The sequence below is a fragment of the Haemaphysalis longicornis genome, unplaced genomic scaffold (genome assembly GCF_048455015.1).
Source record: "Haemaphysalis longicornis isolate Haplotype H1 unplaced genomic scaffold, Haemaphysalis longicornis Haplotype H1 scaffold_1, whole genome shotgun sequence".
NCBI classification, from domain to species: Eukaryota; Metazoa; Arthropoda; class Arachnida; order Ixodida; family Ixodidae; genus Haemaphysalis; species Haemaphysalis longicornis.
This window is the reverse complement of record NW_027526203.1, coordinates 287,481,862-287,505,352: the sequence shown is the minus strand read 5'-3', so window position 1 is coordinate 287,505,352 and position 23,491 is coordinate 287,481,862. Positions and strand designations below refer to the sequence as shown.

General features: G+C 48.1%; 1 protein-coding gene across 13 annotated transcripts in view; it reads right to left on the bottom strand.

The window, feature by feature from the left end:
* Raw (NDT-like domain-containing protein raw) overlaps positions 1-23,491 on the bottom strand; it is a 336,980-nt gene that overhangs the window by 15,881 nt on the left and 297,608 nt on the right. For 3 of the 13 annotated variants that reach the window (XM_077679486.1, XM_077679507.1, XM_077679512.1), the window contains exons 1-5: positions 3,458-3,714; positions 3,132-3,220; positions 2,655-2,767; positions 1,432-1,531; positions 847-923 (exon numbers count right to left, since the gene is read on the bottom strand). In XM_077679486.1, coding sequence (XP_077535612.1) covers positions 847-923; positions 1,432-1,531; positions 2,655-2,767; positions 3,132-3,220; positions 3,458-3,514 — 436 coding nt within the window. In that variant the 5' untranslated portion in view covers positions 3,515-3,714. Of the gene's footprint in view, positions 1-846; positions 924-1,431; positions 1,532-2,654; positions 2,768-2,835; positions 2,946-3,131; positions 3,221-3,457; positions 3,716-6,502; positions 6,652-23,491 lie in introns of those variants that run through there. The other 10 variants (XM_077679559.1, XM_077679524.1, XM_077679556.1 and 7 more) reach the window with 6 other exon arrangements.

The following is a 23,491-nucleotide window of genomic DNA, read 5'->3' as shown; positions in this document are numbered from 1 at the left end:
GTAGTCTGGCGGCTTCGAGCTCGCTGTTGCAATGCGAAGGAACTACCGCGGTCGCACCACGGGTCCTACTGCACAGGACGCGGCAGTCGTACAAAGAGCGCCACGAACACGGAAGTCGTAACCGGCCCGTGAACAACACGCTATAAGCAGACTTGCCTTAGATGCAGCGAGTTCTGGATATGGATGCGTAGCCCACCCCGAGAAGACAGAAATCGCTGCTTCGCAGTTGGGGATAACAACACTACGTATTGCTTTCTCGTGGCGGCGCAGGTACCACAGTGTCATTTAAAGTTGGTCCAATTTTTTTCGAAAATTCGTAACATTTCAGGCACGATTCGTAAAGTCGTAAGACGCGGCAAAATTCGTACATTTTACGGAAAATTCGGAAGAGTTGGCAGGTATGTGTCGGGCATATTTATCTCTGCATTCGTTGCTTTGTTACTTATGGCAGACACCAAAACTATTTATTGCTTTGGCCAAAGGAAACCTTGCGCTTAGCCTTACTGCAGCAAGAATTATGAGACTTTGTCCTCTTCACAGCGCATGCAACCAGAGACGAAGCCGCAAAAGTACTCCAGGAAGCTCTGAACTATGCCTGCGGTGATTCATATCAAGCAGGTTTTACAGTGCAGATAATGGCCCCAAGTGGGAGCACCCCCAGAGTAATGCATAAATGTAAAAGTCTTGCTTGGGGGCTCTCTCTAACACGTCAAAGACTTCACGAACCCCCCCAAAAATAGAGAAAACATACTGAGAACAAGTTTTTTACATTACAGCAAGAAAAATGTCATCAAAACAGTAGTGCTGTGAAGCAGTTAGGAATTTGAATTACAACTAGGAGCTCACCAGATTCAGACCTCCTTTTCATGAGAATCTTGCGCACATCTTTTACAGGCTTCGAGAGAGGTTGGGACCGTGGCAACCTGTGCAAAATAAATAAATAAATAAATAAAGTTAAAATAAAACAGTCCAAACATTTTCTGCACAACTTCAACTTCAACAATGATACAGTCTAGCTGATTCACTACAAAAAAGTCCCAAAGTAGCCTTTGCCGGTTCGCATCTGACTGGCGTCCGAGCACACGAGTGCGGGAAACAGATTTATTTATAAGCCAGAAAGCAAACAACCTGACCACTACACTGCACACAGCAGTACCTGCACACCGAAAAGTCACGCTACCCAGTAGGAAATTAGGTTCCACAGCCCTGAGACATATTTCCTGAATAGACTCTAGAGCAAGTTTGACTACAGAGGGGGAAAAAAAGGCATTTTGACGAAGCCAATGCACACGACACCTGTCCCTCAGTAGCTTAGGTATGAGCACTTGCGTACGTAGCCCAAAGCGCAGTATTTGGCAATAAATTTTCATGGCCAATACAAGCTGCACTGCCACATGCAGCAAAGGCTGCCCTAGGAAAAATGTTACTTACCGCCTTTCATGTGCATATTTCATTTCCGACGCGAAGAAACAGAAACTTCCCACAGTGAAACTGCTGTTATGAGTGTGAGAACATTGCCACATTTCATGAACTGCAAAGGAAAAACAAACATAACATTTTTCTCGTAAACGAGCTGAACAGACACATCACCCTGTAAATGACACAAGAACACTACTAGCCACAGCTGGCATAACACCGTGGGGCACTGTGACTCAGTGAGAGCATTGGACAGCCATAGAGGCATTTGCGAATTAGTCCTGCACTTGCCAATAAATGCACCACACTTCACTCATCTCTTAACACCAGGCTGAATACCACTACCATGCACTGTGGAGCTACGAGAGGCAGGTGAATAGAGGTACCCGAACGTTGAATTCTGAAGCTACAACTGGGTGGTGCAGCGTGCTGCAGTGGAGAGATTCATTTACACCACCTGAAAACCATTTTTTCCCATCTTTTAATTGCATCTTTCGCTCCAATTGACCATATTTATTTCCTCTCCTCAATTTGCCAGAATATGTAAACGCCAACCCACTCGCAGGTCTAGAATGGAGGCCCCAGAGGCTCTCCTTGCCAAGAGCTGTGGCTGGCTGCCCTCCACCATATCTCACTTTCTACTCATGTGGAAGACCATTTAGAAGCTTTAGTAGACCCCTGCCTCAATGATGGACAAACTCTCCCTCGAGATTGAAAACAGCAATTGGGCCACTCCAGGGTTAAACTCTGGCTATTGCAAGTATGCACCCCGGGAGGGAAATCTCTAAATGAGACACAAGCAAAGCAGCAAAGTCGGTTGCAGGCCAGCTGGCAAAACTTGGCTCGCCACAAAGTGCTCGCCCCGCACAAGCGTCACTTCCCCTGGCTGCACATGTGCTCCGATAGCAGCTGCAATGCCTGCCATGCCTTTGAACAGCAGCGAGTGATGACTGTGGCAAGCCTCTGCTTTCATCCGTGCAAGTAAACAGTGCCCAGATTTTCATTTCATGGCTTGTCGCCCCGCTAATCTGGGCTCCCACGCTCAGGCTGTAGTTTAATACACAGCTGAAACCCACCGCAAATTTAGCCCCAAAACATGCAGTAGCGCACACGTGAAGAGGCAGGAAGAAGAAACACACGAACCAGAAAGATGGCAAAAAATAAAACCCGCAAGAGAGAGAGAGGAAAAGCTGAACGCTTGTGCTAGGAACTGCAGGTGCTGTGAGCAAAATGCTTACCTTTGAACAGAATTTTACAGAACTCCTCTCTCAGTCCACTTCCACGGCAAATTAACTTACAAAAAGCACACAAATAAAAGGGAGGAGATGCTGCATGGGCACTAAAGTGAGCACTGAAAAACAGCAAAGGAAAAAGAAAAGAAAAAAAGGGGGGATCAGGCTTTGGGAAGCGAATAGTTACCTTGGGATTCAGTTGGGTAGATCTCCAATGTGCGAAACAATGGGAAGAGATCTCGTTGCGTTAGGCTCCCAGCTTCCCCACTAAGCTTGCTCCATGCGTCTAGCGCCTTGCTGAAAATTGCCAGACAGCAACCATTGCCCCCGTGTGAGCTCGCTGTAGCGCGAGTTTCTCTTTGAACAGCTTGCACCCTTCCCTTTCTAAGCAACGCAAGCACACAACTGATCTACAACGAGCGCGGCATTACACATGGCTCAAATGCAAGAACTAAATCGTATGTGAAGCTGAGAGCAACTCACCTAGAGAATAATCCAACCGGAATAGCTGTCATGGTGCAAAAACTTTCCCTTGCTGCTTTTAAAACACTCACGAGGAGAACGTCCAAGAGCTGCAACAAAGAAGCAAATGAAGGTTATTACAGATGCGGAAGCAGCTGCAATGAAGCAGCACCCACGCTTAATTGCCCTCGCGAACGTTCAAGCTCAGAAGCAAAAGCAGACCACGCGCGTTACGATGGTGGGCTTCTAGCTGATGCAGCCCCTTTTCTAATAAGGGGTGCGAACGTGTTCCGAAGAATTTCAAGTAAGATAATTCCAATTGTGCCCCTATACGAGCAAAAACTTACGTTTCGGAGCCCACATTTTTGTAAGCAGCGAAGTGACGCCCTCGGAGCGCCTGTCATTGGATTGCAAACCCTACGAAACACCTGAATTAGGCATTGCGAAGTGCCCGCAACAACTGCGGCGTTTAAATCTGATTAGGTTGCACATTTACTCGTTGCGGGTGTAACCGCAAGCGCTAAATTACATTAAAATGCTGCATTTACTACGGAGCGCCTTTGCGCGCCATGAAAGCCATGACAACAACGTTGTTGACATATGGAAGTGACGTCAGTGACGTGCTCGGGGTCACGCACTAATTATTGCGCCATCTTGCACTACTACCACTGCAAAACACTTCAAAACAAATACAAAAAGAAACACAGATAAACATTTACACATAATATTTCGCTGAAATTCGGACAGCAAATGAAGTGCCCTTGTCGTCTGCTTCGTTGCTTTCAGCTCACACCCGGGGCGCTAATCTCTACGGGCATTATGGGCATTGCGTTTCGAAGAAAAGTAAACAGTAAACTTGCATCGCTCTGTCATACGAGTCAGCATTGCATACGTGCCGCTATCGAGTAGCTGAGACATCAACACAACCCTAGCAAAAGCAGATGTATACACGTATGATGCGTTGAGAGCTGCTCGGTAGTGCAAGAGCAGAACAGTCGACGTTTTGTCGGGTTTCAGAACTGCATGCGCACGACGCGCGCGGTTTGAATAGAAATCGTTATTCTGCTGGTCGAAATGAGTGGCAATAAATATTTATACATACAAGAGAAAATAAGAGTCGTTATAACGAAGTGCGTATGTGCCTAATTTCTTTCTAAAACCAAAGAATATGCAACTAGCTCTCGCGTTGATCTAAACTTGAAAGTTTTTGCCTTCTAGGCGCTCATACCTATTGTTTAGGCGTGCCAAAGTTCTGCGCTATATAAGGACGCCCATATCTAGTGGATACTCCTACGGGCAGGAGGGATTACAGATTCCCAGTGAGAAAAAATGCGTTTGAAAAGGATACCCATGACCGCGGTAGATGGCATAAAAGCAGGCAGCAGTCACAAATCAGAAAATAAAACGTGTTTGAAGCAAATGACAACTTTCTTTCTCTTTTTTTTTTTTTTAGCCAAGGCGAAAAATAAGAAAACGTACGCCAAAGAACGGTACGTGTGTATACCCTCATAGTGTACCTGTGCGCCTGCTCCACCAGAACGTATACACATGGCCAATACGACAAAAAGGGCAAAGTAGAGCCAGAGTCCTTCAAAGCATTGAAGGACTCTGGCAGAGCGATCCAATGCCCAGCATACGTACGGAGACCAGAAAATTGTGTTCTGTTCTATGACATGACGATTATGTCTTCTATTCCGTGTATGGTTTCAAAATGGAGATGACATTCTTTTTTCCAGTCAATTCTTTTGGCATCAAATTTTCTCCCTTGGACGCCCCAAGTGGTCTTGGAACATAATGACAAAACAGACCAGAGTTCTGGTCTGTTTTACCACAGTAAGCATATGTACCGCAGTATGCATGCAGTAGTCTTACTGCACAGTATGACAGTATGCAGTAAGCTATGCCACAGTATGCATACATCTTGCGCGTTCTACAACAGCAGCAGTGTAACCGGTCGCGCTAATCTGGGCCGCCTGGACTTGGACCGATTAAGAGCACCGCGGACGATGGTGTGGTCGCCCGAAGGAAGGCCGCCTGTGTGTGATATCATGTAACGGATAAAGACGCAGAAAATCCGCTGCGTCCGTATAAGCAGAACACTCTAGTGCGTATGAGCAAAACACTAGCAGATATTCACGGTTAAAACATCACAATTCAAAATCGGTGTTTTTATCCGCAGAAGAAACTTGCGCTCGAAACAAATGCGAACTATATGGCGGGCACTTTCCAGCAAATGCGCGTATTCACATTCCCACGCCAATACACCGTGCCCGAGTCTGCGCTCAGCCTGAGAGTTTGCGTATGCCTTGTAGAGGTGCGCCTGGAAGAACTGTATTAATATGACTAATGTTTTTACCGCTTCCTTTTTGTGGGCGCGTGTGTGAAGTGATTTGCTGCAAAATCGCTAAGTAAATTCGTGATTTAACGTTATATCGCGGCATTTATTCTGATTCTACTTTTCTCTCTCCCACTTTTTTGAGTGCTGGATACAAGGACATCAAAAAGTTACTTCCACTATTTTTCTTTTGTCCCTTCGATGGGAATCAGTGAAGGGTGGGGGAAATTAATAGAACGTGTTGCTTAGTTGCGCAAGTGTTCCGAAAACACGGAATGCAATTTTCAATCTTGCCACATTAGTTTCTCATTGGGGCTTGAATTTCTTGCGTTCTGTTGATATTAAAGCAGCAGACTGCGTGCTAGTCAGTGCACAGTCTGCTGCTTTAATATTAACAGAACGCCAGAAATGCAGCTTAAGATTAGCTGTGGTAAAAAAAAAAAAGTTTATTTTAGCAATGACTATTTTAGCGCCTTGTTTGTAATGAGCGCTTACAAATGTTCTGATGTGGAGCAAACACGAATTGAAGCCAAATTAATCAGACGAAAAAGTTGACAGACCATTTCCGTCACCCGCACTTTTGTTTGTATACTACACGCCGGTACCAAAGTTGAGACCGTTTTCTTTTTAAACCTAACCCGACAGTTGACAGCCGCGTTACTACATTATTACATTCCGTTTACGCACAGGTACACGGACAGATACATTTCGATCCGGTCACATTTAACAAACGTCAATGCCTGTGGTTCACAGCCTTCATAGTAATCACCCAGATTTCGCTGGTACGCACAAGTTACACCTAAACTAGAAGATTTAGTGTCACGGATAAAACAGCCACACTTCAGAAAAAAACAAAATAACTGCGGTCAGCAAAAATCAGAATGAAAACCGAGTTGCTCATTCGAAGCGCACGTAGATTGCAACCAGCACCACTTGTCATCACGCGAGGCAGACTCCACAACCACCTCCGATCGCAGCAGAACACACACAACGTCCAAAAGCGGTGTAGACTGCAGCAGGGGGCCGCGTATCCGAGATGAGGCGCCTGAAAACGTACCTGGCCGGAGCGGTCGGCATGGTGGGCGCGTCGTCAACACGTGCGGAGGGGTGCCGAGCGATGGGCCGATCGTCAGGGCGAGCAGCGACGGCGGCGGCGGCACTCAGTCTGAGGAAAAGCTCCACGCGGAAACTTCGAATGCCGTTCGCGCGCAGCGGCTCTGGTTATATCTGCCATGCCTCCCGGGGTGACATCATGGATACGCGACGTCACGGCAGCGTCACACATCGCCAGGAGGGAGAGAGAGAGAGAGAAGGCGAGCCTGTGCTACGTTTTCTCGCTTTGTGTTGGCGCCGCCGCGTATTGTGTGCGGCTGGGAGGAGGGAGTTCGTGGATAAACGCACCTCTCCCACGGCGCGTCGTTCACGAGCGCGAATCGTGGGGGAACTACGATCAATCGCACCTATGGCCCATTATCGGGCGACAAGCGACAGCTACCGCGCATGGCCATTAGAGAGTCGCCCGCCTCACACCAGGCTGTTCGGGAACATACTAGTTGTGGACCAACTCCAGGATGCGAGCTTTGCCCAAAACTCTACAGCTGCCGGCACTCGTTCTACGCTCTCCTCAGAAAGAGAAATTACGAAGGCCACCATGTCGACTGGCGCGCCACGAACCGATCGAAAGAGGTGGAAATTACTCGTGCACTGCATTACGGAAGGGACAGGAATGAATCGAGTGGGCAGGCGGCGGTATGCTGGGCAGTTCGGGGAACTGCCTTGGCGAAGACCGATTCCACCCAGCTTAATCGCGCCGTCATGAGTCCGCCTCTAGAGCACGATTTCGGTCTTACTAAAGAGAGAGAGAGAGAGAGAGAGAAACTTTCTCAAAACTTTGTGTCCTCGCGAGATTGCTGTTCACGCCTCGGGCACCAACGTGTTTGGACCAGAGTCACCTATTAACTCTGTTGCAACCAGCTGCCCAAGAGCATCGAAGGCCCCGTGCACGTAGACTCACTACACAACTGGAGTCAATCAGCCATCCCGAAGTCTCGCTAAAATTCCCAAACATGGTAAAAATGCGAACGGAATTTTTAATCGTATGACTACTGCAGGGACAGTAAGAGATAAACATAACACTAGAACTCTGCTGGAATTCTTAACTGAGAGCTCATTGTCGCTTACGCCTTTCTGAAGAGCGCCATCATTTGTCCGTTGACATCTTACAAGCGTGCTAAATTTTGGTAATACTATATACGTTCACCAGCCATCGCGACGTCCATTTACGCTGACAATCCCACTCTATCACTCCCTCTTCCCTTTCGAAATAAAAATGTTGGTTGAAACCAAATAAATAGTCCCAAATGCCAGTCTCAGTAAGCTCCTCCTTATAGCTGAGCGCAGCAAACAATACTGGCCTAAAGCCGTTCTGTCAGCGCGAAATGATATGTTCGACAGGATCGACTGCTTTTCTTGGGGGTAATGCGAAAAGCGTCGTCCCCAGGGCAAGCGGTGTGCCTGGCGGCGCATTCTCCCATGCACGCACTGCCACCGCGCAGTGTCGCCTTTTCCAGCGACGAATTTCCGCGGCATTGTTTGGTGCTGTGCGTGGTCGCTGCAGTGCGACTGTGCGTGTGTATAAGTGGTCTCACGTAGGCCTCTTGCGCAATTTTTAGCGGAAGTAGCGAGCGCCCTATCTTTCGTTGCCCCTCCGTGCGTTGTGGGACCGGACGCTTGCGTCACTTGCCCCCCCCAAGATAGATGATCTATGGCCAATTGTGCCCATCCCCTAAAAGAGGCCGACGTGCCGAGGGTTGAGTAAGAATTTCGTCACGCCGGTTTAGTCGGCCCTGCGTACAAAGCAGCGTTGCCCGATATTGCGCACAAGGCGATGGGAATTCTACGGCTGGAAGCGTGAGAAAGTATTCACCACCAAGGATACAGGTGCGGCGCAGGGCAAGCTTAAACTGCGCCACTGCCCTGGGAACCATAACAGCCGGTGTAGAGCGTGAAATGAATACCTTAACGGCACCTTTTTCCTGACTCCGTGCACGCCGAAACTCATTGGGGTGAGGCGCTTTCTACACGCAGCTGAGCCTGCAGTGAGATAGATGCACTTTCCCATACGCGTTACATTAATGCCGAAAAAACGGAATATACTCTTTTTCTTGTTCTTTTTCTGCCCCTTTCACGGTCCGAGAGGAGTTGCAGGTCGTACGCGCCTGGCAGCAAGCCCGCGACGTTGGCCTCGACCGTGTGTGATACTCAACTCGAAGTTGTGCGACTACGTGACGCCTATTAGACGCCCAGCGTAAGGGCGCAAAGAAGAAAAGACGGTGCCAACAGCGGCGTCTGCGGTCGCACAGATAGCGACGCAATCGCGCCCCCCTCGCTCCGGCCCTCGCTTTCCAGAGCCCGATGCGTAACAGGCACCAGGCACGCCGGAGCTCGTCGCGGCTGTCTTGCCGGACTCACATCATCTCTTGTCCCAGAGCGGAAAAGCCAACGCAGTCCAGAAATCGGCACCGTGTTGCGGAGCACGGTTAGATGCACGGCAAGCCCTCGCTAGGCGAATGATGTTTGGGTTTCAACGGCCCTTATCTGGACGGGAGGCGAAAACTTCCGTCCGTCAGGATTTCAGAGTACGTGAGCTCGTCGTCCTTCGCATGTCCGTTGCCTTGCTTTGAGCTGTAGCAAGCCGCACGTCGTATACAGCTGTTTTGTTCGAATTTCGGGTCAATGCGTGCGACATAGCACTAAGTGGAGGGTAAAGAAGAGGGTAAAGTAAAGAAGCATCGGAGTCGGAATCGTGGTGTGAAGGGTTTGGATCCCGCCACCGGTGACGCTATTACGGTTCGTAGACGGTACAGAAGGGAAAGCACCTGCCTTCTAGTCGAGCGCTTAGGCTGCACCCTGCGCCCAACTCGTGGCCCGGAGCAATATAAAACATACATACATAAGTTAAAAGAAAGGTGCGCGCCGGGTGGACGAAGCGGAAATTTTGAACTTAACCAAAATGCTGAACCCGCACGCAGCGTAAACATAAACACAAAATACAAGTTTGGTTCATTAGAAAACAGTCACACCAATTGTGACGCGTACTTTAAGCAATTAAGCTAGATAATAAGAAAACAGATAAAAGAGCGGCGACTTAACAGCCACTTTTTCGCACTCTCCGTATGACGTCACTTCTGACGTCGTGTTGTGGAAAATTTGAAAGCTGTCAACATATGGTATCTTTTTGATGAGCGAATCATCGGCGGCCAGTTCTTTCAAATAAAACAAGGATGTGCGTTAATTGTCTTTCTCACCCTTTCAGCAGTTTCTCTTAATTTCGTCACATCCTATCGTCCTTTCTCATTTTATTGCTGCTTGTCTTCACGCGATAAGGAAGGCTTGTTCATAGTATATTGCTCTCTTCCTGACCGATGCACGAAGCCAGAGTATCCTGTCAGAACTGCCATGGCGAATTTCCGGCCCAGTCAGCCAGCGCAGCTTGGCGAGATCATCTCCGCGTTTTAATCGCTGCACAGAAAGCGGCCGATGGCATGGCGTACACGAAAACCCCGCGTGCCCTAATGTTGCCGCGTAAAACGCGCTTCATGGCATTTACGTGTGTCTGAAAAAAAAACATCAGCACTCACACGTTGTGGGCCTAAATGGGGTGCCGCGAACTGACAGTTTCCAATGTCAGGTAGGGGATCAGCGTTACCGCGATAAATTTGTTTGGTCGATGCATTTCTGCTTCTCCTCGTGGACTGCATGTAGAAATTTCCGCTGCACGGATTCAGCCTTGCGCTGCACAAATAAAACGACACCTCAGCGGCGACCTTGAGATATACGCGCTATATGCAGGGGTGCAGCGACCGCATGCAGCACCGATAAAACTTTTACTGTGGAACGGTCGCAACCGCACCTCCACCACCCTCCCATCTCTCTCTATGCAACGAGCAGCCCACCGTATTACAGTGCTCACCGTTCGTCGTGCCCGTCAACATTGATAATAATGCGGTCGGTTTGTTTACTGACTTGATATGCCCCGAGCAGCCAACCTTTCCATTTTCTTCACCCCCTCCCCTTCCCGAAAAAAAGTGGGATATTAGACAGCGGCGGTTCGCTGTCGCTACGGCCAGTAGTCGCGTCGCGACTTACTGTGCATACAGCTGAAGGTTTCGGTACGGCTAAACGTGCACTGTATACGACGGGTATAGTCGCATCACAATTGAGATTTGGCGCTGAGTCGCAGCACGGCTGAAGGCGGCGCATAAGAGAGTCGGGGCGCTCTAGATCAGTTCATAGCCCTCCACATATAACGCGCGAATCATAGCCCAGCTTTAGCTACGCCGCATAACGCCCCCTTGTTTCGTTTATTGCTGCATACAATTCAAATTCACTTGAAAGGCAAGGCTCTAAATTCATCAACATTTGTTACAGATTCTAGGTTTAAGCTATCACCGTTAGAATTCATTGCAAGCAGCATCGAAATTTTCTGAACGCCGTGGTGTAACTGACACGTAGTGCCCATTGAGTTGCGGGTTTCACGTCAACACACTTGATCTCCCGGGAAAATGCACACCCATCGGGACATATGTAGATGCAAATTCCTTCTATATAGGTTACAACCTCAGGGTTTTATTCTTGTTACCTAAAGGTTGCGTTAATCTAGCAAAATGACAGTACTGACCCAGCGACTTTTCTGGCGCTTTCACTTGCAGTTAACAGCTGGGGCATCTAAATTGTGTAACAGGGGCGGGATAATTGCTCCAGGGTCCCACTCGAGTGGATACCTCACAATAACTTTAAGTCTGCTCAAATATAAGGTTGACTTATATTACTAACGAATAATTTATTAATTAAGCTCAATCCCATAGATAGCAAAAAAGATTATCTATAACTCTGAACTTTTGTCGCATTTAGCTTCTTTAGCTTAACGCGCAAATTTCCCAGCATTGTTTACGTTTTGCGGCCGTGTAGAGACGCTGCGCCGCCGTAACGCTCTCCGAGCAAATCCCTTTTAGCACATTTAGTGGGCTTATAAAAGAGCCCACGAAATGGAACAAATCACCCGCATGGGTGTTTTTATTATTTCTATCTCTTTGTGTTTACATAAATACATACACAAACAGATACATACATACATGCGTACGTACGTACGTACGTGCGTGCGTGCGTGCATACATACATACATACACACATACATACGCACATGCATACATACATACATACACACACATACATACGCACATACATACATACATACATACATACATACATACATACATGCGTACGTACATACATACATACATACATACATACATACATACATACATACATACATGCGTACGTACATACATACATACATACATACATACATACATACATACATACATACATACATACATACATACATACATACATGCGTACGTACATACATACATACATACATACATACATACATACATACATACATACATACATGCGTACGTACATACATACATACATACATACATACATACATACATACATACATACATACATACATACACACATGGAGGGTCATTATTTAGTCCTTTAAGTGAAAATGTCTAGAATCGCCGGCGTCACGTAACTTGAGGTTACGAGAAGTGCTGATAAATAATTACTCCAAAACTGCTTGGTAAAAAATAGCCATGTGCGGCAGGCACGAATCGAACTGTCTGGTGCTCTGGTGCTCGTGTTTGGTGTCTGGTGCTCTGCCAAATGAGCTCTACACCACTGCTAAATCGGTACGCGTTGGCAACACCCGTACACATTTTATATCGGGTTCCCATGCATGCTTGAAATATTTGGAGGAAAGTTGCATACCCCTTAGAAGGAAATTCTTACAAGTCCGGAGTGAAGTGAGACAATTGATCTTCATTCTACAATTGTCGCGCACCCGACTCGCAGCGCCGAACACCAACAGGCCCCGTGGGAAGCGGTACGAGAGTGCGAGTGGAACTTCTGGCCGCTTCTGAATGAATAGGGACAGCCGCGAATGGCAGTTTTGCTACCAGCGAACTCTAAACTGTTAGCTGTGAGGTCCCCCTTCCTCTTCGGCAGCCGTCAATCACACAAACAAGATTCTGTGACGTCAGGGAGAAGTTTCCAGAAAGTGTTTAGGAGTCGCCACTGCTTCACATTAATATCTCCATCATTTGTTAGAAGTTTGCGATAAAATTGTTATCATTGTTATCGGGACAAAACAGTCTCTGTAATGAACCAAGCTTGTATTTTGTCTCCATGGCCCCTTTAAAATGCAGTAGAGCGCATTGTAGAACAGGTTTCATTTCCATGCTTAACGAACACAAACCGCGAGTATGACTCTCCGACAGGTCGTTCATTTACAAACTAGATCTGCGGGCGATAGCTGTCCGAGAGAAAGCACAGCGTAGAACCAGTCCCGGTACGGCTCCCGGTACACGGTATGCGCACCCGCGCATGCGCACAATAGGTTTCGCCCCCTCTGCGTACGTGTAGTGCGCCGGCGGTCTACCTAGAAGCACAGCTCTCTAATACGCATTGACCTTTGTTCGGTCGTTTTCAACCGAGCTCGTCTGGGCGTCGATAAGTCCCATTGGTCCGCCCGGGTTCACCAACCGGTGTGAGACAACCGAAACCGATTGTCGCACTGTTGGTGTGGACGGGGTTGCCGGACGTCCCAGACGCTTGCCTGGAGCCGGTATGCGGGGCAAGAATGCTCGGAGAGATTTCTCCAGGGAGCGCAAGAGGCGCGCCGTCCTTGGAAGGCGCCCCCGAGAGCGGCCGACGTGGAGGCGACGACGTGGGTCGTCGGTGGGGTCATTTCATCCCCGCCGCTTCCACGGCCGTGCGGCCTCCCGCTTGCCAATAAAAGACCCGCCGAGCATCTCCCACCACCGCGCGCAAATCAGCGCAGCTGTGAATCAAACGCAGGAAACGCGGCACTGCTGGCTAGCGCTACTATATACGATGCCGCCGCCTGCAGGGGCCATAAAGATACCGCCGCCAGTGCAGCCAGCGCGCCGCGGAACCACGGACAAAGACGATGCCCTCCTTCTTCCACTTCACCTGCCGACCCCGAGCTCAGGAGCTGCACGCAAACGTTTCTCCCTGTATCTGGAAATTTCCCGCCATTTATTTGCCGGTAATGGTCAGCCGACAAATGGCGGCAGCCCAAAAAACGAGGTTCGAGAACTCTCGCAATTTCTCGCCGAGCCGACGCTCTCGTCCACGAACATAAAATACAATCTTTCTCAGATTGACTTTGGTAACGCACTCAGCTCTATTACAGCCGCGAAATACGTTTTTTGTCACCAGGAGAGAGAGGGAAAAAAAAGAAGAACCCAAGAAATATTCAAAACCTGTCAAATTTCGCGCTACATGACTCTAGCCCGAGCAGAGGGGACACTAAATACAGTTGCGAGCGTGTTGGCTGCGTGTTAGCATTCGAGTGATACGGTCAGAGCGAACAGTGTCCCACCGACAATCGCAGAGTCATCTTTGGCGGGCGGCCGCCCGTCGCGCAAGGGTGTCCCTGTGACGCCAAAGAGACCGTTGGCTGGAAGTCGCCACTACTTTATTTGCTTCCCTTAATATCGACATTATTTGTTGGGAGATGGCGATAAAATTGGTGTCATTGTTATTGGGACGAAGCAGTATCGTTGATAAACCAAACTACCTAAATTAGGTATTCCTCCCAAGACTTATGCATCATCCTTATTTTTTAATTTACATCCATTTTATTGATTGAATGACCAATTGGCTGTGGTATATACCCTTTGGGTACACATCCCCACAAAGCAATCTGCGTTCTCAAGCAACCTGCTCTAGTTATCCACTATTCCTGGCTGTGACGCCATCTTGTGGAGACAAAACATTTTCCTCGGAAGGAAACTTTCGGGGGGAAATGACGTTCAATGCTAGTTTTATAACAAACAAACAAACAAACAAACAAACAAACAAACAAACAAACAAACAAACAAACAAACAAACAAACAAACAGACAAACAAACAGACAGACAAACAAACAAGCAAACAAACAAAAACGTCGTGCGAGAACGCAAACGGTAAACATAGGATTTTGCCTGAACACGACGGAAAGTTACTGCAAGTCAGAACTACCTTGAGACATGAGCTTTCTCCACACAGAATTGTTTAGCACGGTGGAGTAAGAAAAGCCTAGCATGGCACGTGGGGCCTTCATTCATTTTTGGCCCGCACGTGGGTATGCGTCATGTGGTGGTGTGGAGATTTCCACGCCAGACGTTGGTCCAGATATCTTAGCATGCGTCATAAGTGGGTGTGGCCACACCACATGAACCCCCACATAGCCGCAGCCTGTATTCTATTCCCCTTTCTGGCTGCAGTTGGAACAAGTTATACCAACCACCGCGGCGAATGATTCTTCCGCGTCCTCGCAGTGACACGAAAGCCCCGTAAACGTCATTCTCGTTCCGCAAAGGAGTTGCAGCCGAGTGGTTCAATCGGCCTGTGAAAGCGTACAGTAGTGCTGGGAAAGCGTGTCTTATTTTTCAAATCAGTGCCAAGTACCCACGAAGACAAGCACAAAAAAACATTATTGCGGATGCTTAGAACTTCCTGAGAATGTGAAGGCGAAAGCCTAGTCGGACCTTCTGTTGATCTGCTGTTGAACACTAAGTTGAACTTTGCGGCTGCGCCCGTCACCACTTGACCGGCCCCCTGGACAGACACACTCCAAAGCTCGTTCCGCTCGCTCGCCATCGCCAGGAGCCAATTGGTATCCTGCTCGCCCCCGCCGGTACGTTCACCTCTCAAGGCGGTTCATGTTGCACGTGCGGCAGCGGCCCACCCTCCCTCGGCGCTGCTGTTAGCTTTCCCCGGCACATGCGATTCTGAGCACTTCGCCACAATTTTCTGTACCCCCGCGTGCCGTGAAACACCGGTTGGGTACCGCTGAGGGCATTGCGTGTGCCTCACGCCCTGCTCATGTTCATCCCGGCAGCGGTGCCAGGGCTCCCTTGGGTTATCGGCGTAGGTTATCGGCGAAGCCAATTAGGGGCTGGGCCGTTGGCGTCTCCTGTCATCGTCGTCGTCGTAATTGTTGTCTCATGTAGTCACGGTACTAAAACACCGTGACACTCGTTTACGCCTCGCGCTAGAGAGCTTCGTGCTTCAACGACAAGTGACTTTTACAGCAAAGCTGTAAACCTCTAAACCCCCAACGAATTCATCTCCGTTAGCAAAAACGTCAAGGCGCCAAGAATACACTTATACAATGCATGCTTCGCCCCCTTACCAGGTATCACGTTAGTGGAGATAGCCCAGGATTTTTTTTTTCTCCAGGCGAGCAGAGAAGGAAAAAGCCGCGGAACCCGAGCAGCGACGTAGCAGCAGGCCCTTGTCTATCGCCGGTACGCTGCTGTTTACACCGCGATGAGCGCTGAAGCGGTGTTCAATTGTTGAATGCGCGCGCATTCAACGCTCCGCTGAAGCGTGTCAACTCGTCTTGCGCTTGTGAAAGGCGCTTGGCCGGCGATGCGTGTGAGCGCGACGTGGCACTGGGCTTACGGGGAAAGGGGGGCTGGGGCGCCGTGACGCTCGTCTGAACAAGGAGCCACAAACCCCGACAGAAAACGTTGCCCCCTCTCGGTAGGCCGTCTTTTGGCAATGGCTTGTTAGTGGTCGAAAAAGCTATGTGAAAAGCTAGACATTCGCCTGGAAAAACCACCAACCGCCATGCTGAAAGCCGCTTCACCAGAAAGAGGTTCCAGCTACCACGGCAGGATCGTCGAGCCGCCGTGCACTCGTTTTCTGTCATGGAACAAAAATGTATTTCTTACTACGCGTTCTCTGTTTTCGCAGAGAAAATGTGGGCTCCTACGCCGATTGCTCCCGTGTTCCAGTTACCCCTTGCAACGTGATACATTTCTTGTTTTTTGCAATAGGCCGAAAATATATTGCTAAATCTTTGTAGGAAATATTAGACATGAGAAGATCGCGGATTGTTATTGTATTAAGTCTGTGGCCAAGTACCCATACCAAAAGTTCGACGCTGAAAATGGAACACCCAGATTTAGTGCAAGGTGCCTGGTTACAAGAACACTGGAGGCTGAATAACGTTTTGTTTTAACTAAAAGACCACGCGTTTGTAGCTCTCTGGGCTTTTTTGTTCGACGGCCAACAACGCCTTGTTTACTGAGAAATAAATTATCACAACTGGACTTTCCCTTTTTCGTCTTCATTCCATTTTTTCATTACGAGCCCGTCACAAAGCGCCCAGAGCTAGCCAGGGTGCTATTCTCAACTTTAATCACCGTCCCGAGAGCTAGCTGTTCTCACTGGCTTTCCCTTTCGTCGCAGAAATTGGAGGCCAGTCGGAAAGGGCATTTTCGACGCCGCCATCGGCCGTTTTCCTCGCCCCTTTACGCCGTCCCTAGCGAAACCATATGGTCAGGCTCTGCCGCCTGAAAGAAGGCGTAGAAAGTACAGACGCCATCAACGAGCTTGACAGCCGCCACGTCCCGGCAGAGTAGCCGGTTGTGCTAATGATCTCCTGCATTTGCTGCTGGCTGTTGTGTGTGCATATATATATATATATATATATATATATATATATATATATATATATATATATATATATATATATATATAGGGAGTAGTAGAACTTTGAAGATGGTAGAGAACACAAGAGAAGAAAAACTTCGAACAAGGTAAAAGAGGAAAGTCAGTTCTCTTTGCTGAAACGTAGGCCACAATCGTGCTTTTACCTTGTTCGAAGTTTTTCTTCTCTTGTATATATATATATATATATATATATATATATATATATATATATATATATATATATATATATATATATATATATATACTGCACCACCACATCTGGTGCGGCATCCTGTTGTAAAATGTTTGCTAGCTGATATTTGTTCCTTTAAAAAGCACGTAACGAGCAGAAATTTCAACGTGCCTTCCTCGGTGTTCGTTTCAGAGAAAAAAAAAAAAAAACGCTCCATCAATCCTGTTCCACCTTTCGTAACGTCAGAAATCGTAGAGCGGCAAAGCGCGTGGGGCGGCGATACCTGTTTTTACGCGTTTGGCTTTTTTTTGTGTGTGTTAATAAGAAACTGCTGCTTCTGCGAGTGGTATACTTGTAGCTACGGCACTCTCATCTACCGATATAGGCCAAAGTGCGTTTACACTTTAAAAGCAAGAGCATTTTTCTTTTCACTTAGAGCTATAGATCAGCACTATTCACGCGTATCCCCTTGCTCCGCTGTAAACTAGGCCCAGAAGCGATATCATTCGAGCATGGCTTGGCAGAACACAGCATGCCCAGCGGACGCACGCAATGCCTTCCGACGATCCCGCGAGGGCGCATCGCGTGGCAGCCGAGAGAGCAAAGCCATACGGCGCGCCAAGCCAGGCATATGCCAGGTTGCGCGCGCTGGCATTCAAATGCATCGAAATACATTTGGATACGACCGCTCATCTTCGTATGGGCTTGGTTATTACGGTTGTAGAGATAGATAGAAGTCTGGAGCTCCAGAGTGGACGGAGGCGCCGTTTCTTGGATTCTGACCAGTATTGGTAAATGTATTTCCACGAAAAGGGCCGTAACTGAACTGCGCCAATAGGGCAATTGGCCAGGATACAAGAAGCGCGGGTTACGCGCACGGCTGGCCTCCAGCACCGAGCCGCGTTGCAGAGCGCGTCGCGGTCACACGGGTCGTGCGTCGCAAAGATGACGACGATCAGTGTCTTCCCCTCCGTAACGGGCTGGTGGTGCACATCGATCTTACAGCTAACGCCGCTACACATCCCCTAACCTTAAAGGAGGTTTGTACTCTGCCCTACCTTTCGGCTAGTCTGATTTATGATTTAATGTTTCCTTCCCGATTTTGTCTTTGCTTTTTTTCCCCTCCAACTTTATACAATCCTTTTAATATAGTTTGTTCTTTTTCATTTTCCTTTTCTTGAAACCAATACCTTCTGGAAGTCGGCCAGACGTCGCCCCCACTGAGGACTAGCGGATACATTTGCACTCAGTTACAATATGATGCACGCTTTCTCGTTCCTTTCCGCAGCCCGCACGCAATCTTCCCTTGCCTGGCGCGGATAAGCCTCTTGGTTCCCCGGCAATCCGTCCGCAATTCAAAAAAGCCTTGCACTACCTGTAGTATTATTTGCAAACTTTCCCCTTTGATCTCTCGCTTTTCGATTCTGTAGATATGCATCGCGGTCGTATAGAGGGGGTGGGGGTCGGTAATTGCAGTGGCGGGCCGAAGCGCACCGAAAACGTGCCGATATATATATATATATATATATATATATATATATATATATATATATATATATATATATAGGAAATGAGGGGCTCGTTGAAAATATCACAGAAATAAGAGTTGGCAGTCAAGAAAACCTCGGAAAGCAAACGGGAGGATGTGGTAGGTCATTGAAACAGATAAAGAATTTGGAAAGAAAGAAAAAAAGTGAAGAAAAAATTCCCGCCAGGTGGGATCCTGACCCACGACCTCCAGAATACCGGTCTGGTGCGATAACCACTGCGCTACCGGTGGGGCGATTTTCCCCTTCACTTTCTGGGGTATTTATGTTTAGGTATTTTTGTTTCCTGTGCTTGGGGGTGGTAGCCAGCGCCACTCGGACTACTCGGGGTGAAGGGGACCTTCTTTTTACCCCCGGGCCACTCTCACGGCCCGGGGGTTAAAAAGAAGGTCGAAACCCGACTCCCCGTCGAAACCCGACTCCCGTTCCACTGATGACCCTATTGTGCACATTTCTCTTCTTTTGGAAACCACATTTGTTCCGAGCTGGACGCACACTTCCGCGGTGCCTGCACGTGCAGCCCACATACATTGGTGTTCAGTTGCCGTGTGCAGTTGTCCAGTAGCCATCTCATAGCGCAATCAGAACACCTGCATTTTCAAGTCTCTCTCTCTCTCTCTCTCTCTCTCTCTCTCTCTCTCTCTCTCTCTCTCTCTCTCTCTCTCTCTCTCTCTCTCTCTCTCTCTCTCTCTCTCTCTCTCTCTCTCTCTCTCTTCGCTCTCTGCTTGCTCTCTTGTCCCACGTGCATAGCCCGACTGTACGCGTACTCGCCCTTTCCGAAGCATCTTTCTCTCCATTTCAACATTTTCCGCAAAGGTATACAGTAAAAGCTCGTTAATTCGAACTCGGAGTTCGAATTAGCGGGCGGGCGCTAGAATGAATGGACGTATCGCGACACACTGCGCGGGCATAACACAGAGAAGCCACCTTTGGATTCGTTATCGCGAACTAGGCGCTAAGTGTTTGTGGCAGGTCATTTCGTGAATAATGACAAGGTTTATGCTCGAAAACACGTTGATTTACATGGCAGGGTCAAGGTAATCAAAATTAAAAGTAATCGTCCGCTGCGGAAGCGAAATAAACTGTTGCAGCAGTGTAGCGCGCGCGCTACGCTGTTTTTTTTTATTGTTTTGCATCTCTACTAAATTTGGTTTGGATTTGCAACACATTGTAATCAGTCTGGGATCTGAATCAGGATGGGATCCGAACCCACGACCGTGGGTTCGTGGATGTCGTGGGTTCGGATCCCACCCGGCGGGCATTTTTTCTCCACTTTCGCTCTGTCTTTCCAAATTATTTATCTGTTTCAATGACCTACCACATTCTCCCCTTTGCTTTCCGAGGTTTTCTTGACTGCCAACCTGTCTTAATTCAACGAGCCCCTCATTTCGAATTCTGATTCGCTACAGGGTGTCCCAGCTATCATGCACCAAGATTTAAAAAAAAGGAGCAATGGCGTTACTCGACGAAAACCTATAGTGCGTAATGTTTGCAGTACTGTGGAGAAGCGGACAGTATTTTTTTCGTTAATGATACTTAACTAATTAATTGTAATTAATTATCTAACTCGAGAAGTACTGTCCTAATCACTGAAGTGTCAATTAGGCACTTGTAGGTACCCACGAGGGGCATCTAACTGCGGTATTTTCAGCGACGAACTAATTGCGTACTCATTTATTCTGACTGATAAAGAAAACCCGCGAAATATGAAAAAAAAAACCACGTGACGGCGCTTCCGCGCGCATTGTAAAGCAGCGTCCCCAAATAAGCTGATTGAAAGCAACTGCTTCGCGAGTTACCCGCCCGAAGAGACAGCGCATCCCCTTGATAATGGCATGCATGGAAGGAGCAGCAACAGCAAGATTCGCGGGGCGCGTGTGCAGATAAGGCACAAACTCGGTCGCGATTTATTCTTTCTTTCTTCTGTTTATTTCATTCTAGCTAACTCCGAGGCAGCCTGTTTGAGGGCATTGCTTTACGATGCGCGGTAATGCGCGCGGAGGCACCGTCACGTGGTATTTTTCATATTTTGGGGGGTTTCTTTATCAGTCAGAATAAATGAGTACGCAATTAGTTCGTCGCTGAAAATACCGCAGTTAGATGCCCCTCGTGGGTACCTACAAGTGCCTCATTGACACTTTAGTGATAAGGACAGTACTGCTCGCGTTAGATAATTAATTACAAGTAATTAGTTAAGTCTCATTAACGAAAAAAATGCTACCCGCGTCTCCACAGTACTGCAAACATTATGCGCTAGGTTTTCTTCGAGTTACGCCATTACTCTTTCTTCAAATCGTGGTGCATGATAGCGGGGACACCCTCTATATATATATATATATATATATATATATATGTGTGTGTGTGTGTGTGTGTGTGTATATATATATACGGTCGCGTTTGGTTGTATCCCTCTGGGCCATTTCCCATTACTCTTTATATCAAACTCGAAACATCCCTTATGTCGAACTCCCATGGCGTTTACTGATACCATCGAAGTTCGAACATGGACCGATCGGAGGATGGAAGGAAAGACTGGAACTCAGTCTGCCGCCCGTCTCGCCGTTCATCTAGCCACGGCCGCTCGAGCACTTTCATGGAGCGGCCGTGATCTAGCTATCCACGACGACGTCGCGAAACGACGAACAGGGTGTCGCTTGTCGTTTTGAACGCAGCCGAGCGCTCTCAAACCAAGTTTTTTTGTCACGCGATGCCATCGCAAACCAGTTAGCCAATCATGGCTTCAAGGTCAGCTGACGTTGGGCTTTAACCGGAAAACCAGACGTTCGTATAGTTCTGGCATTGCAAATGGTGCCAGGCCTCCGCCAGCAAGGCGACCCGCCATGTATTTCGGTTCTTTACAGGGTTCAGCGTGTACATATTCGATCAAATCAGCGAGCAGCGCGGGACGTGCGACTCATCAGTGCGCTGACACGTGTTGCATTGTAAAAGCAAGCAATCTTCGTGAATAGGAAGATAGATTAATGACGGGACGGTAGAGCGACTTCAGAATTGTTGTGCTCCTATCTCCCTTCTATCGGAAACAAAGGCGCGCCAGCTACTGTCGCGGCAAGATGGCGTTTGCCGCATTGCGACGCTGTGAAGTCATCGCAATGCGGCCAAGAACGTCGGACGCCAAGGGAGGTCGGGGGAGTCGCATGAAAACACGACAACCCTGATGCCTTCCTCGGGGTTGCGATTCCTCGCTGTGGCTCAGTGGCTAAGACGTTGAGCAGCTTACCACGAGATCGCGGGTTCGATTGCAGGTTATGGCGGCTGTCTTTAAATGCTTAAATCAATGCTATACGGACTCAACAAGGAAACCCGGCTGTCCGTCTGTAACGGCGAATGTGTCACGCTATCTCCCCATATACGAAAATGCTATCATAAAAGGTACTGCACTCTAAAAAAAAAAAGTATGTGGAACTGTTTTGCCACAACGCACCTGAATAGCGTCCCCACGAACAAATTTGGCGAGTAAAAAAGGCCCGACATTTGATCTGACTCGCAAGTGTGGAGGTTTGCGCTGTGGCGGCGGGCGGCGGGCGGGCAAATCGTCTGCTTGCGTTACGCGATGGTAGAACCAAGGCCGCATTTCTCGAGTCAAATCTTGTGCTGGCTCTCGTCATTTGCATATTTTACCGCTTTGTCCCTGTGACTGGCCTTCTATGCGCATTGTGGGTTAGCAGATTCACGGACATTTTTTTACGGCCTCCATACTTTAACATCAAAATCCTTATATTGCCCCTGAAAAAGCACGTTGCCCTCGGACCATTTGTGTATGGTGATGAAGCCGACTTTAAAAAAGAGCTCGGTACGCTCTAAGGGAGGTATTTAATAAACACTCCTGCTAGTACCTTCTTACTTCGGTACCAGATATACTATACGGCGTTTAAAAATGCCTTCCCAGCAATGCATGTTTGCGTGTAGTGGTGTTTGCGTGTAGTGGTGTAGGCGACTTTAAAGGGGCATTAGCAAACCGAGCTCTACACCTGGTTGACCTCCCGGCCTTTCCTTTCTTTTTTCTTCTTCTTAAAGGGGCATGGTATGCAGCAGATACAATACGTCGAAAACTGGGCTAGTTGTAGCTCCAGTTTTCTGTGTGTTGGTGAGTGTGTTTGGCGCGTTGTCTACGTCACGGCTGTGATTAGTGCGCAGGATGAACTCTTCATATGTCTTTCCAGATTTTCAATAAATCTTCAGTTGTTAGTAGCGCTCGTGTTGGTTTACTTCTCTCTCGTCCCGCTGTGTAATCATAATTACGCATTATTGTCCCACCTGCGAGTTTCTGCAAATTTTAAGAGCGAAGATCTTTTGCAAGTCATAGCTCTTCGTGGTCGCAGTTAAAAATACCAAAAAAAAATGCCCAGCGCGCGCACGTGAGCGCGGGCCTCGCGGCGACCGCCCGGCAGTTAACAAAACCAAGAAAATGCCTAGCGCTCGTGTGTGCTTGCCTCGCAACGACCGCCCAGCATCACCTGCGCACGTTTGTCAAGCCACGCATACCCACTTGGGATATTGGTAAAAAAAAAACAAAACTCCAGCGCTCGCCGTAATCGTGGCAATTAACACTTGCTCGGAACGAGAAAGACACGTAATAGCGTACGCCCCTCCATGGTGATGTCCAGTGGTTATCACTTCCAAAAAAATGAGGGAAGCTTACACTTATGGCAACAATGATGGAGTAAAGGTCGCTGCGGCTGCGAAGAAGGAGCGAATCGGCTGCAAT